At 48.0% G+C, this 13,456-nt stretch overlaps 1 protein-coding gene across 1 annotated transcript in view; it reads left to right on the plus strand.

The window, feature by feature from the left end:
* The window catches only part of atrn (attractin), a 92,251-nt gene that overhangs the window by 13,004 nt on the left and 65,791 nt on the right, over positions 1 to 13,456 (plus strand). Inside the window, exons 7-15 of the mRNA XM_079286606.1 lie at positions 1,633 to 1,723; positions 2,288 to 2,537; positions 2,624 to 2,807; positions 3,445 to 3,599; positions 6,147 to 6,231; positions 8,805 to 9,031; positions 11,649 to 11,767; positions 12,690 to 12,828; positions 13,189 to 13,370. Of these exons, the coding sequence (XP_079142732.1) occupies positions 1,633 to 1,723; positions 2,288 to 2,537; positions 2,624 to 2,807; positions 3,445 to 3,599; positions 6,147 to 6,231; positions 8,805 to 9,031; positions 11,649 to 11,767; positions 12,690 to 12,828; positions 13,189 to 13,370 (1,432 nt within the window). The remainder of the gene's footprint in view (positions 1 to 1,632; positions 1,724 to 2,287; positions 2,538 to 2,623; positions 2,808 to 3,444; positions 3,600 to 6,146; positions 6,232 to 8,804; positions 9,032 to 11,648; positions 11,768 to 12,689; positions 12,829 to 13,188; positions 13,371 to 13,456) is intronic.

Raw genomic sequence — 13,456 nt, forward strand, 5'->3', positions numbered from 1 at the left:
CTGCTGTTGCTATGCGACTGCAGGCAATGTGCTGTTGAAACACAGCGTCTCTGTTGCAAAAAGTGAATGTTTCTAACTTTTATGCCCGTTGCAGAGACAGAGCGTCATACTCTCAAAACCACAGCCACTGGAGGGCAACGCAATCGCCGCCGACTTATTCAACTAAGGACTGAAAGGGCAACACACGAATAGCAGCGAGCGCTAGACTTCAGCTTCCAGCCTCTCGCAGGTTCTCTCAGCACGCTGTGTCTGCCGGGGCCGATGGCGAACTTATCCCGTCATCAATTGAGTGGTTAGCAAGCTGCTGTAGTTAGCAAAGGCACGTACTGCATACTACTGCACAGCGTCCTGATCTATCCACGGTCCACTATAACAGACGTTACATGAAGACGCTTCAGAGAAACACAGTTAGCCTAAAACGCACATGTAGACACGATGCCTGCTGCACACGTCGACATACTCCCTCAGTACTCCCTCAGTTCTCCCTCAGTACTCCCTCAGTTCTCCCTCAGTACTCCCTCAGTTCTCCCTCAGTTCTCCCTCAGTTCTCCCTCAGTACTCCCTCAGTTCTCCCTCAGTTCTCCCTCAGTTCTCCCTCAGTACTCCCTCAGTTCTCCCTCAGTTCTCCCTCAGTTCTCCCTCAGTTCTCCCTCAGTACTCCCTCAGTACTCCCTCAGTTCTCCCTCAGTACTCCCTCAGTACTCCCTCAGTTCTCCCTCAGTACTCCCTCAGTTCTCCCTCAGTACTCCCTCAGTACTCCCTCTGTTCTCCCTCAGTTCTCCCTCAGTTCTTCCAGCCGACGCCTCTCTTGTGTCTTCTTAAAGGCTCAAGTTTCTCAGTTCTGCAGCTTATGGGACGGATGGACTTGAATTTGTAGAGTTTTTCTAGTCTTCCAACGCCGTGCGAGGTGCTAACTGATTCACATTCACAGGCAGACGAGCGGTTTGGGGTTCAGTGTCTTGCCCGAGGACACATCGACTGAAATCGAACTGATTGGAATTTCAGCACAGCAGCTTTGGCATTTGTCTTTTGTTTTGCCAGCGGACGTAAAGTGACGAGGAGGCACCTTCACGTTGGAGGAGTTGGACTTTGACTCCATTGTGGCTTTGTTCACCACGTCCTTTGTTGAATGGCGCTTTGGTTGAAGAAGATGAGAAGCAGTAAAGCTGCAGCTCCAGATGAAGAAGAGTTGGAATCAGAGCCGAGTATTTCCCACGGAGTTCACTGAGACTTGGGTGGGAGAAGATGTTGTACATTTTAAGGTTGAACGCATCAATCTGGTGCTCTTTGAGAGGAAGATCAGGAGGCTGGTGTGAAGACCTCCGTGCTCTTGTTTGAGCAGCGGTAGAATGTAACTAAGTACTCTACTGAAGCACAGTTTAGAGGTACCTACTTGAGTATTTATTATTTTACTTTCTACTACATCTCAGACAGAACAATCATGCTATTGGACCATGTTAGTTGCTGCTCAGCCACTCTTTGTCACATTGAAGTGATCGGAGGAATCTCGGCTGAGCAGTTTGATGTATTTCGACGTGTAACAATGACTGAACACAGACTAGTCCGGGACACGAGGAGCTCCCTGAAGCCGCTGGGCCGCTGTCGTCTCACCTTCCTCTCTTCTTCCTGTAGGTATAACCTCAGCAGCAAGAGCTGGCTGACCCTCGACCCCTCCGTCCACACCGTCACGCCGCGATACGGCCACTCACTGGCTCTTCATGAGGTATGTGGAGGGAGGCAGAGATGCATACCCATCAGGAACAATATGACTCCGCACTGTACACCGTCGTTGCTCGTCTCTGTGTCGTATGAAAAGAACAGCTCGCTCCTACATTAACTGGAGGCACCGAGCAGCAGCATCATGAACTCCCCGTGCTGTTATTATCTGTTGTCTGGAGAATATTCAGTGCTTCTGATGTGCTGCAGTGAAGTGGTGAAGTGGCCGTTTCCTCTCAGACAGACGGGCTGTTCGGATAATAAATTACAGAGGAAGACGCAGTCTGTCTGCTCTGTGGGTTTGAAGAGAACCCAGTTTGAGCTGCAGAGTGTTTGCAACACACACACACACACACACACATTGCATCACGGTGGATGATTATTCAAAGACATACGGAAGGTTAGTAGCGCTGGAGTTTGTTCTTTCCTGGAGGATCCGTGGTGTGGACTTGATGAGGGTCACGGTACCCTCAGTGTAACTGTGCCCGGCTTTGGTTCAATCATAACGAGGTGCAACGGGTATCGCAGCCTGATCTAATCCTGCTGCTCTGTTTGTCTTTGTTTCCTCCAGGGTAAGATCTACATGTACGGAGGAAAGATTGACTCCACGGGAAACGTGTCCAGCCAGCTGTGGGTCTTCCACATCCAGAACCAGACCTGGGTCCTCCTGAGCCCCCGGGCCAATGAGCAGTACGCCGTGGTGGGACACTCGGCCCACATCGTGCCTCCCGGCCAGGACGGGGACGGTGCCGTCATGCTGGTGATGTTCGGACACTGTCCTCTGTACGGCTACATCGGCAAGGTGCAGGAGTACAGCGTCGGTAGGTTGTAGCTTTCCTCATTGTTTTCTGGTGTTATGATGACTTGATGCCCGGTGGAATGCATCTTTCTTTGTTCTTCACTCCAGTCAGGAACACGTGGAGCATGGTGAGCACAGCCGGTGCTCTGGTTCAGGGCGGCTACGGCCACAGCAGCGTCTTTGACCCCGGCACCAGAGGCATCTACATCCACGGGGGCTACAAGGCCTTCAGCGCCAACAAGTACGGCCTCGCCGGAGACCTGTACAAGTTCGACGTGGACAAGAGGAAATGGTGAGGCTTCCTTTACTCGGACAGTACTGTGAAGTATTACGTACTGACACGCAGTATCTCATGTGATTATATCAAAATCTCACAATGCAAGAATTAAGAATGCAAATGAAAAGCTCGAGTTGTTGCTACATTTATATGAAATAGTCATGAAATGATTCGATTGATTTATTTTGAGGACGTAACAAAAATAATAAAATACGTGCATCAAATTGTGAATAAAGTAAATATATAGTTAGTATTTGTTCAAAGAGGAGTATGCAGAAGCAAACATTAAAAGTTCTTCACCATTCTGTAACTTAAAGAACTTTCATGCACATGAATCATCATCTTAATCCAGCGTATTGAGTATCGGTGCATCTCTAATGTTATGAAGTTTAAATAAGAAGGTGTGCATTGAATCTGAAAATCTGAATTTAGCAAATCAGTTTTGCTCTTTGCATTAAAAGTTCTGCGCCATAAAATTCTGTTGTGAAAACTGAGACAAAAGCAGGTTAAATCCTGTAAAAGACAAAGTGCTGTTTTGATGGTCGGGAGGACGTTGGTTGTGGGGTGCGTGTCTCTTGAGTCCCTCGGATAGTCGGGTAACTGCAGCGTGTGCGGATAAAGCAGAATAACCAGCATCGCTGTGCGTTTGCAGGACCATTCTGCGGGACAGCGGCTTCTTCCGTTACCTCCACACGGCGGTGATAGTGAGCGGGGCCATGCTGGTGTTTGGAGGGAACACGCACAACGACACGTCCATGAGCCACGGCGCCAAGTGCTTCTCCTCCGACTTCCTGGTTTACAGTCTGGGTCAGTAACCCCCCCCCCCCTGCACTGAGCTGCTTTGCCTTCACACAGACTCACCTGGGAGCAGCTGAGCAACGGAAGGTCAAGTGTCGCTGCTCGATGTACGCGGGCGGTAAACCCGCGGCCGCTGTTCTTCACGCGTAACGCTCACAATAATGCCGTCTTGCGTTTTTCCGGAGGTGGAGTGGTTTCGCGCAGACATTTGTAATATCTCCAGACGGAACGCGCTCGTATGCGACGCGGTTTTCCCGGACGGAGGAAGTGAAGCGTAGCGCCTGTTGGTCGGTGGCTTGTTGATGAGCAGGTCGATGCTGCTCCGCTCTGTGTGGAGTTGAATCCAAACCACTGAGTTCTGAATGGAGACATTTTCGGAAAGGGTTATTCTGAACGGGTAAAATCTTCTAATTTCTCGATGACATCATATATCTCGATATAGCATGTTTTCTGGTCATTTAATCACTCGACAGTCTTTATGAAATACCCACATGGTTTGGTACTCTCTTGGGTGAATGAAATACTTGACACATGAACGGTAGTGCAAAGTTAGTTAGTACGCCACTTTAGACGACGTAACCGTGTATCACGATATCTCAAAATATCGTTAAATCCAGATATGATTCCATTGAAAGAAGATCATTTATGATTTTTAAATTACCGCCAATCCCGAGGTCACTCTGCTGTGTGTACAGTTGGTCTTCAATCTAAACTCTGGATAACAGGAAAGGATGACGGACTCACACAACCTGGTGGACCTTGTAGAAACCTGGTTTCTTTGCTTACAAAGGTTCAGGTGCTGTAGAAATGCTGTTAAAGTATAAAAAGGAGAAACGCACACAGCCCATATTCAGAAACGGTGCCTTTAAACGAGCCATCAGGACTTATGTGCGGTTGTGATGTCAGCAATAAACAGTCAGCGGCAGATGTACGGTGTGTAGTTGACACACACACACACACACACACACACACACACACACAGATGCAGAAGACCTAAAAACGCTGACCAACCAGAGCAGTTGTCACGCACCTTTTTTTGCCTTCCTACTGGAAGTGAGCGATGCTTTGTCAGAAACCACCGCTGACGTCCTCCTTTTGTTCGTTTGCTGTTGTTGAGTTGCGTCGGCCCTCCTGCCGCAGTGCTGCTGTGGTAAGCTGCTCATTAACGGGAGGCTTCAGTCTGTGTGGATGAGAGGCAGAACTCCCCGCATGGCCCCAGGACGTTCTGCTATTTCTGTGTTATTACGACGCTGATCACGCGCCGGTCACCACAGGAAACAAATTGTTTTTGTGATTTCCCCGGAGAGTTGACATTTAAATGCGGAAGTTCAGAAATGAAAAACTTTTGAGTATTGTTGTTGTTGTCCCTCCCTCAGCTCGTCTCTCTCTCCGTCCTCCCTGCTCCTCCTCACCTGCAGGATTCTGTAATTGGACAAAAAAAAGACAAGTCGACTGTTTTCCTCACCTCCACTGCAGGATCACTGTCAGCAGCAGCAGCACTGTAATTGTCTGGTAATTACAGTGGAGATGGGCTGCCCCCCCCCCCCCTTAACAAGCCAAACTCAATTAGAGTGCACAATTTAAGGGCCGTGCGCTGTCCTGACGTTGGTAGGTGGCGTCATAATAAATCCCCACTCTGAAGGGGGCGATGCAGCGCCAGCGTGAGCCACCAGAGGGCAGTGTCTACCTTTTGAATGTGGCGCTCTCTTCCTCCGGGAGACCACGATGACTTGCACGCCGTTGTTCTGACTGCAGGAGATGTGCTGCACTCGCTGGTCCGTCTTCCAGCAGCTTTGACTTTCCCGCTCACACGCCGGGTCTCTGTGCAGCTGTTTGTGCTGATGATGGGCGCTCACTGTCACACACTGCTGCCGTTCTTATTCGCTGAGGCCTTCACCCAGTCAGCAGACACTGACCGATTCGGAGGTCAAGACATCTCAAGGTTTAGGTCAAATCCCTAAATCTGAATTCAAGTTTTATGACATATTTGTTGTTGCGAACAGCATTTAAGTCGCCAAATCTCAGCACTTAAAGAAACAGTGTTTTTTAGTGTATAATCACCGGAATTAAGAATCATGTTTCCTTTGCCTCAGAACGAGCCGTTTGTATCTACAGACAGAGCGAGTCCTCTTTACGGAGTCAGCCGCCATGTTTCTACAGGAGCCCAGAACGGACAAACAAACGCCGGCTCTACGAAGGGACATGAGTGTTGTGCCGTGGTAGTTTCAGTCGGTAGCAATCTGCATTCTCAACGCTACAGGTCGCTGCCCAACCGTCTCACAGTCCTTCCACACAGAGAGAGAGAGAACAGCAAATTGAATTGAACCCACAGAGCCACCATACTTTATGGGTGTATTTCTCTTCACATGCCTGGCTGCGTTGTCTCCACATGGTGTCTGGGTCAACGGCACTCTGCCGCCGACTGACTCCCCGATTAGCCTCTGAGCTGTCGGAGGTCCCGTCACGTCAGCCGCACCTCCGAGTACGACGTGATGTGCGGGAGCACGTCCACGCGGCTTGACCTCTCTTGTCTCTGGTGTCGTCTTTTCATTCCAGCGTGTGACGAGTGGACGGCGCTGCCTCGGCCGGACATCTACCACGACGTCAACCGCTTCGGACACTCGGCGGTCTTCAGTGACAGGTAATCGTTGATGCGGCACTCGGCACAGAAAGGCTTCGTGGGTGATGTGATGAATGAAAACACAATAAGATGCAAACAAAACATCAGCGCACATGATCATTCGAAACACATTTCATTCCTCCAGTAGACTTCTTTATACTTGTAACGTCAAAGACTTTAATACTAAGGATACTCATTGTCATCAAAGATCTACCACGCGGGGTTAAAGATGAATCAGTACATATGAATATGTTTCTCAGACGCTCAGTCGTACTCTGATGTCTCTCGGTAACCTTGTTTCCGGAGCTCATGTAGACCAGGGTGACGGGCTTTATTTCCACGGGGCCCACTCCTGTTTAATGATGCACTGGTGGCATTTAAAGACTCATCCGTGTGGAACGTGTTCCACAAACGTGTTCGGCGTGCGTCTGCTTCTGATGTGAATATGAGCTGTAGTCTTTTCATCTTTCATACGATGCATTACGTTTTACGCCATGTGACGTCTCAGCTCCTCTGGTTGCTCTTTAGTTTGTTTATTGATGATCACATCGCTACACACGGTGTTCGTACAATGTACCGCACACATTCAACAGAGGCTAATAATATATATATATACAGTATATGTATGTATATATGTATGTATGTATATATATATTTATACCACTATTTGGTGGTACAAATGATTGTAATACTATAATATTACACTATAATACTACACCAATACTATAACATTGATACTAATGAGCGGACCTTGTAAATGTAATATTTCTCCATTATGCTGATGCTCTCTGATTATAACATGAAGCATTTTTTATCACTGAATATATAATCACGATAGAAACCTTCCATCTCTTATTTATTTGATTTATTTATTAATTTTTCAGGGACAATGCACACGAATCAACAGTTACACTGTGAGTGAGCCAGAGAGGCTCATTTCCAGCTGCTGTCCCCGGTCAGATGTTTAAGGCAGCCGAAAATAACAAAATCTCAAATAGAAACGGAGTTAAAATTCATAGAGAAACAGACAGCAACATACAGACAAAACCGAAACACAGCAAAAGAAAAGTGAACGACATTAAAGCAGAGCAGACGTAACAGGTTTCAGCATGCGTCACGCAGAACAGCCCCACCTACAGGACAAGCACAGGTAGCACTGAAGCACTTCACAGACACAGCAAACAATGGAAACAGCAACGCTGATCAAGACTAATGCACGTACAGATGAAACAAGCAGCACAGACAGCACATCAATGCTGGCACACCTGAGTGACAACAAGCCATTCCTTTAAGTGGTGTGTGTGTGTGTGTGTGTGTGTGTGTGTGTGTGTGTGTGTGTGTGTGTGTGTGTGTGTGTGTGTGTGTGTGTGTGTGTGTGTGTGTGTGTGTGTGTGTGTGTGTGTGTGTGTGTGTGTGTGTGTGTGGTGGCACAGTGAGCTGCCTTCACAGAGAACGTAGATTTACTGAACGAGCTTGATGTGGAATGACACAATCACCTCTTGAAGCAGATCCAGTGAGTCTGCTGCTTTGAGCGCTTTGTTTAATAAAATCACGAAGTGGAGGCGGGGCCATACCATCTGGATTCATAGTGTATGTGTGCAACACTTGCTCGGTGCTTGTTTTCCAATGTTCCAGTTCAGAATAAATCCACATCCCGCTTTACGTCAACTCAAACTCTTCCAGCAAACGCCGACCGACACGGAAGGCAGGATTGGAAAAGAAGTGGTTTCCTTGGAAGATAATCCTTTGTGTTCGTGACATTCCTCTGATAGTCCGATGCGATAGGTAGTGATGGGAGCCGGCGCTGCGATAGAAGGGATGACTCATCGGTAAGTGTTGTGTGCGCCGCCGGCGGAGCGAGACACAGCGATCCGTATTAAGTTCTACATGCTGCTGTAGAGAACGCATCAGATATGAACACGAATCACCGGCCCTGTTCCAGTCAATCCTCACTGATGACTCCTGTTCAGGAGCAATTAAGAGTTTGTTCATGCAACTCGGTCATTGATCGAATTCGGATTCAATCAGCGGCTTCAGAGCCGTGGTGCTGAGCTGCCTCTGAAGGCTTTCTTTTTGCTTTTGGGAAGAAAAAAAACAAACGTTTCAAAGTGCTTCACAGTGAGGCTTGAAAATAAAATGATGAAAATACACCATGTGGAGGAATAGAGAGGATTTGTTACAAAAAAAAGTACTCTAAGAAGATGCTCTAGAGACAAAGGAAGAGACAGGTTTTGGTTTGAATGTTAAAAGGAAAATAGTGACGGAAATCACGGTTCACTTACTCGGTCGTGAATAAGTCGAACATCAAACCTGTTCCAGCCTCTCTGCAGTGGCCTCCGCCTGATTTTAGAAGTTTTAACTCTTTGCTTTTAAAGCACTCCACAGTTCGGCTGCTGTAGATGCGTTAGCGCCCACGTGAACTTTTTAAATGAGAAATAAAGGAGGCGGCTCATTCACGCAGTCCCCTGAAAAAAAACCGGGGGAAGACGGCGCGGGTCATGAGTCGGCCGGCCTTACTTCCTGAATCCCTTCCATCCTCTCACCCCCCTTCCCCTCCTGTAGCCCTCTAACATCTCTGCCCTCTCGTCCCGCAGCGTGATGTACGTGTTCGGCGGCTTCAACAGCCTGCTGCTCAGCGACGTCCTGGTGTACACCTCGCCCAGCTGCGCGGCCTTCTCCAGCCTGGAGTCCTGCAGCCGGGCCTGGCCGGGGATCCACTGCGTCTGGAACAGCACCCGAGGGTCCTGCCTGCCCTGGGAGGGCACCGCCATCGCAGGAGAGCAGCTGCAGCAGCTACCGGCCTCCTGCAACACCCGGTCATGTAGGTGACGCCGGCGGTGCTCTCTAAAATCTCGCGCCGGTGCACGTCTGCCGTGTGAAAGTAATCCGAGATTATTTTGGATGCTCGCTGTCCTTGCTGGAGTTGCTGCAGAGCTCCTCTGCATTCACAGCGCTGACGTCCGATGGCACGCACACACCGGCAGGAGCGGCTTGTTTGTCACAGACTGCCAACGCAGCCTCACACATCAGAGAGTGAAGATGGCAAAAGAATGTGTCACCGGGGTGTTTCTTCATGTGTGTGTGTGTGTGAGAGAAAGCGTGGCCTTCATGCATCTTTCGGTGCTGCTGGCTCTGGCGATGATGTCATTTCTGTATGTGAGAGTATGTGCTGAGACTGGTTCAAACATCGATCCACAGTTCTGATCCGCGCTTTAAGTCATTCATCACAAGACCATGTCAAACGTTCAGCAGCTGCACGTGAGGGTCCGCTTCTTCTCTCACTTTTAAATTGAATATATTTCTGACAAGATATTTGAAAACATCACCGACAGATCAATCAATAATGTCAGTAGTTGTGTGTGTTCACGCTGACTTTTTACAAACAAACTGCGAGGAGTGAACATGACGTTAAAGACAGACTGACGGGCAACTTGCTGATTGGACAGTTTTAGTGATTGTCATCGTTCATCAGGAGCCACGAGGGGAGAACAGTGCTGGTGACTGGCAGCGCTTTAATGCTTCTGATGTGTATATCTCTGTTCTTTGGACTCACAAAGAACTCGCAGAGAAACAACTCATTCTACGATGTATTGGTCTTGGAATCATTCTCCTGTTGTGAATAATGACGGGTACACGGGACTGGACAGAAGCCCCTTTGTGCTGCAAGATGAATGGTGGAAACGTTGGGGAGCACATGAGCATGAGTGCAGTGATGATTGAGGGCGACGGTACATGTGGGATGGCTGTCAGTTCATTACGAAGTGTGACAGAGTGCACGGCGTCGGATGTGCACATGTGTGGATTTGTATGAATGAATAACTCATTCAGCAGATGGATTTATTTCTAGCTTTTAGCTTTTGAAATCATGCTGGAATCACATAACCGCTGTCATAAATCCTGCTGTCAACAATCATGAATTTGTAATAATTGTTAGCTTCAGCATTTTGATGAGTGTATGAGGTGGTGTGCATGTGCTCTAGAAGCACATCTCACTACATTCACGCGCGTGCGCACGATGCTGTAATCATCAGGGACAGGAAGCTGTAATCATCAGGGACAGGAAGCTGTAATCATCAGGGACAGGAAGCTGTAATCATCAGGGACAGGAAGCTGTAATCATCAGGGACAGGAAGCTGTAATCATCAGGGACAGGAAGCTGTAATCATCAGGGACAGGAAGCTGTAATCATCAGGGACAGGAAGCTGTAATCATCAGGGACAGGAAGCTGTAATCATCAGGGACAGGAAGCTGTAATCATCAGGGACAGGAAGCTGTAATCATCAGGGACAGGAAGCTGTAATCATCAGGGACAGGAAGCCAGGTCTCTTGGCTTCCTGCTGAGGATTCTCTTCTGTTTGTCACAAAAAAAGAAGAATTCCTCTGTTTCCCCGACACGGCCGGTCTCGTCTCCTCTGGCAGATGGAAACTGGAATATCTTCCAGCACATTTAATAGCAGCGAGGCCTTCCTGCTCTGCTGCCCCGGTTCCCCCTGAAGAAACCTCACGTCCACGAGGTGTCCAGTGATCCGTGGTTCACGGCACAATCTGCATGACTTAAACTTCACCATGACGTCTGAACAAGGACTAAATGAAGTCCCTCTGCTTCCGTTTAAGAGAAGTTCCATCAGTTGAAACAGTAGATCAACATTAAATTGTGAGAATTATGAATTCTGGCAGTGGTGGACCGTAACGAAGTGTCACTAATGTTGTACGATTCACTCACTCATCTTTTAGATCAAGATGTTTACATCCAGAACACACGATGATGGTTTTTAAATATTGTGCATTCATCATTAAAGCCATCCACCTGTATACAACATTGTTACGACGAGCTCCATCGTGACAGACGACAGTAGTTGATGCTGCTGAAGTAAGAATAATACACAAATGTGATATTTAATAACGGAACACTGCAACATGTCTGCTGACTACTTGATACGTTTCAGTACATTTAGCTTCTACTCGTGTACTGTTACTTAAAGGCACAGTGTGTAGGGTTTATACATCTTGAACTATGTCCATGTTCACCACCTGAACTGAAACGCTGCTCCGTGTCATCAGCCTGCAGTTCAGTCAGACTTCTCAGATGTGCGGCGCAGAATTTAATGGTTTTTACAGGATGTGGTTCGTGCCAACGGTTTATTTTGGGCAAAACTTTTAAATGAGACGTGCATTGTAAATTGTAAAATGTTCCAATTTGAATCTTCAGTTTGGCTGCAGCTCCTGACTCGGACTGTTTGCACAGCTTGTGGCTGCGATGAATGGTGTCATTGTGACTGTTTCTGTAAACAAACCTGTTTCGTGGTTCCTTATAATCGTGTTCTGAACAGTGTGATCGTGTTACTTTCACCAGAATACGGCCACCACCACAGGTGTCTGCTCAACGACCGGCTCTAAGAGCAAACCTCTGTTTCCTGTCTATGTCCCATGTTGTGCAGACGCTGACGAGAGGTGTGACCAGTACACGGACTGCTACAGCTGCACTGCCAACACCAACGGCTGCCAGTGGTGTTCCAGCCAGTGCTTGTCTCAGGGAAGCAACTGCACTTCAGCCACGGTAAGAAAGCAGCCGCCGACGCCAACTGACCTGCTACCTCCAACATCGCACATCAGGTCCACATCTGGACTGAGATTTCAGACTTGCTGTCGTACATCGATGGGTAGTCTCTCCATCGAGTGACACTCCAGGACACATACATGTTCATTTCCTTAGAGTTTTTACACATTATACATCGGGATGTGTCATCTTTGAGGACGGATAATATAAAGAGCTGATGAGTCTCTGACTCTGAGTCTCGTTGAGATGCGATGTGACGGTTAATGTCTCCTCCGGGCTCTGATCTGCACTCGTCTCTAGAACGTTTGATCGATACGGCTCGGCCTCTCTGACTGCAGTCATTTGATAATCCGACACTTGTGATGATGTGGCTTTCTGCTTAAATGGCTACATTGTCAGTCAGAAAAAGAAGGATTTTAATTTGGACATGATGAGATTCTTTCTCGTTGCGGCCACAACATTTCAATATCTGACCAATCTGGAACATTTTGTTGCCTTTTCTTGGTGACGGAATCACATTTTATTTTGTTCCATATGAGTCAGCGGAGCACCGAGTGTAATGATTGGTGATGATGATATTCTGAATCCTAAGAGTGGAAGCAGAGGCACCCATGTGTTTAGGTGTCTCCTTTAGGAGGAAACTTCAGCAGGTTCTGAGTCTGTTTCCTCTAATTACACAAGCCACATACCTTCCGAAGATACTGACACTAAAACGGAGAAATTTAACTTTGCTTGAGACCTCCGTCTGTCTCGGGAACACGCTCTGGCGAGATCAGTCAGCTAACGTTGGTGAACGTCTTAGCTGACTCATGTTTATGATGCTAAACACAGCGGTGTCAATGTCTCATGTAATACAAAAGTATACCGACATTAGCCTGTGCCCACCATTTCAATCGTCGACGTCATCTGTTGTTCTTCCCAGGGGGCCATAGGGGAGTATGACGTGTGCCCCAAGGACAACCCCTCGTACGTGTGCAACAAGAAAACCAGCTGCAAGAGCTGCGCCGTGGACCAGAACTGTCAGTGGGAACCTCGCAACCAGGAGTGCATCTCGCTGCCAGGTACGTGACTGTGTGTGGCGGGAAAAACTGTGGTGTTTCTGTTCTCTGCCTCTCGTGTTTCTGTTCTCTGCCTCTCATGTTTCTGGGTAGTTCAGTTTGGGAGCGTAAGTGAAAAATAATATTTGTTTTTCCGATTTTTCTCTAATTTCTTGTAAAATACAGAAATCTATTAAAATTATTCAACTTCACAACCGTTAAGAGAGGTGTCGAATAGATGGGCGCTAACTGTCTAAAGAGTATTTCATTTACAGATGGTTAAGGTGGATAACCAGGAGAGATGGACCCCGGTAGGCCCTGCTGACGTTCATATCAGCCGTCGTGTCTCTAGTTCAGACTCCTCATCGCTTCTCTCCGTTCCAGAAAACGTCTGCGGTGAAAGCTGGCACCTGGTGGGGAACTCCTGTCTGAAGTTCATCACGGCGAAGGACTCGTACGACAACGCCAAGCTGGCCTGCAGGAGCCACAACGCCGTCCTGGCCTCGCTCACCACGCAGAAGAAGGTGGACTTCGTCCTGAAGGAGCTGCAGATAATGAGCGTGTTGGTAAGTGAGGAGGAGGAGGAGGAGGAGGAGGAGGAGGAGGAGGAGGAGGAGGAGGAGGAGGAGGAGGAGGAGGAGGAGGAGGAGGA

The sequence above is a fragment of the Melanostigma gelatinosum genome (assembly GCF_949748355.1).
Source record: "Melanostigma gelatinosum genome assembly, chromosome: 16".
In the NCBI taxonomy this organism is placed as follows: Eukaryota; Metazoa; Chordata; class Actinopteri; order Perciformes; family Zoarcidae; genus Melanostigma; species Melanostigma gelatinosum.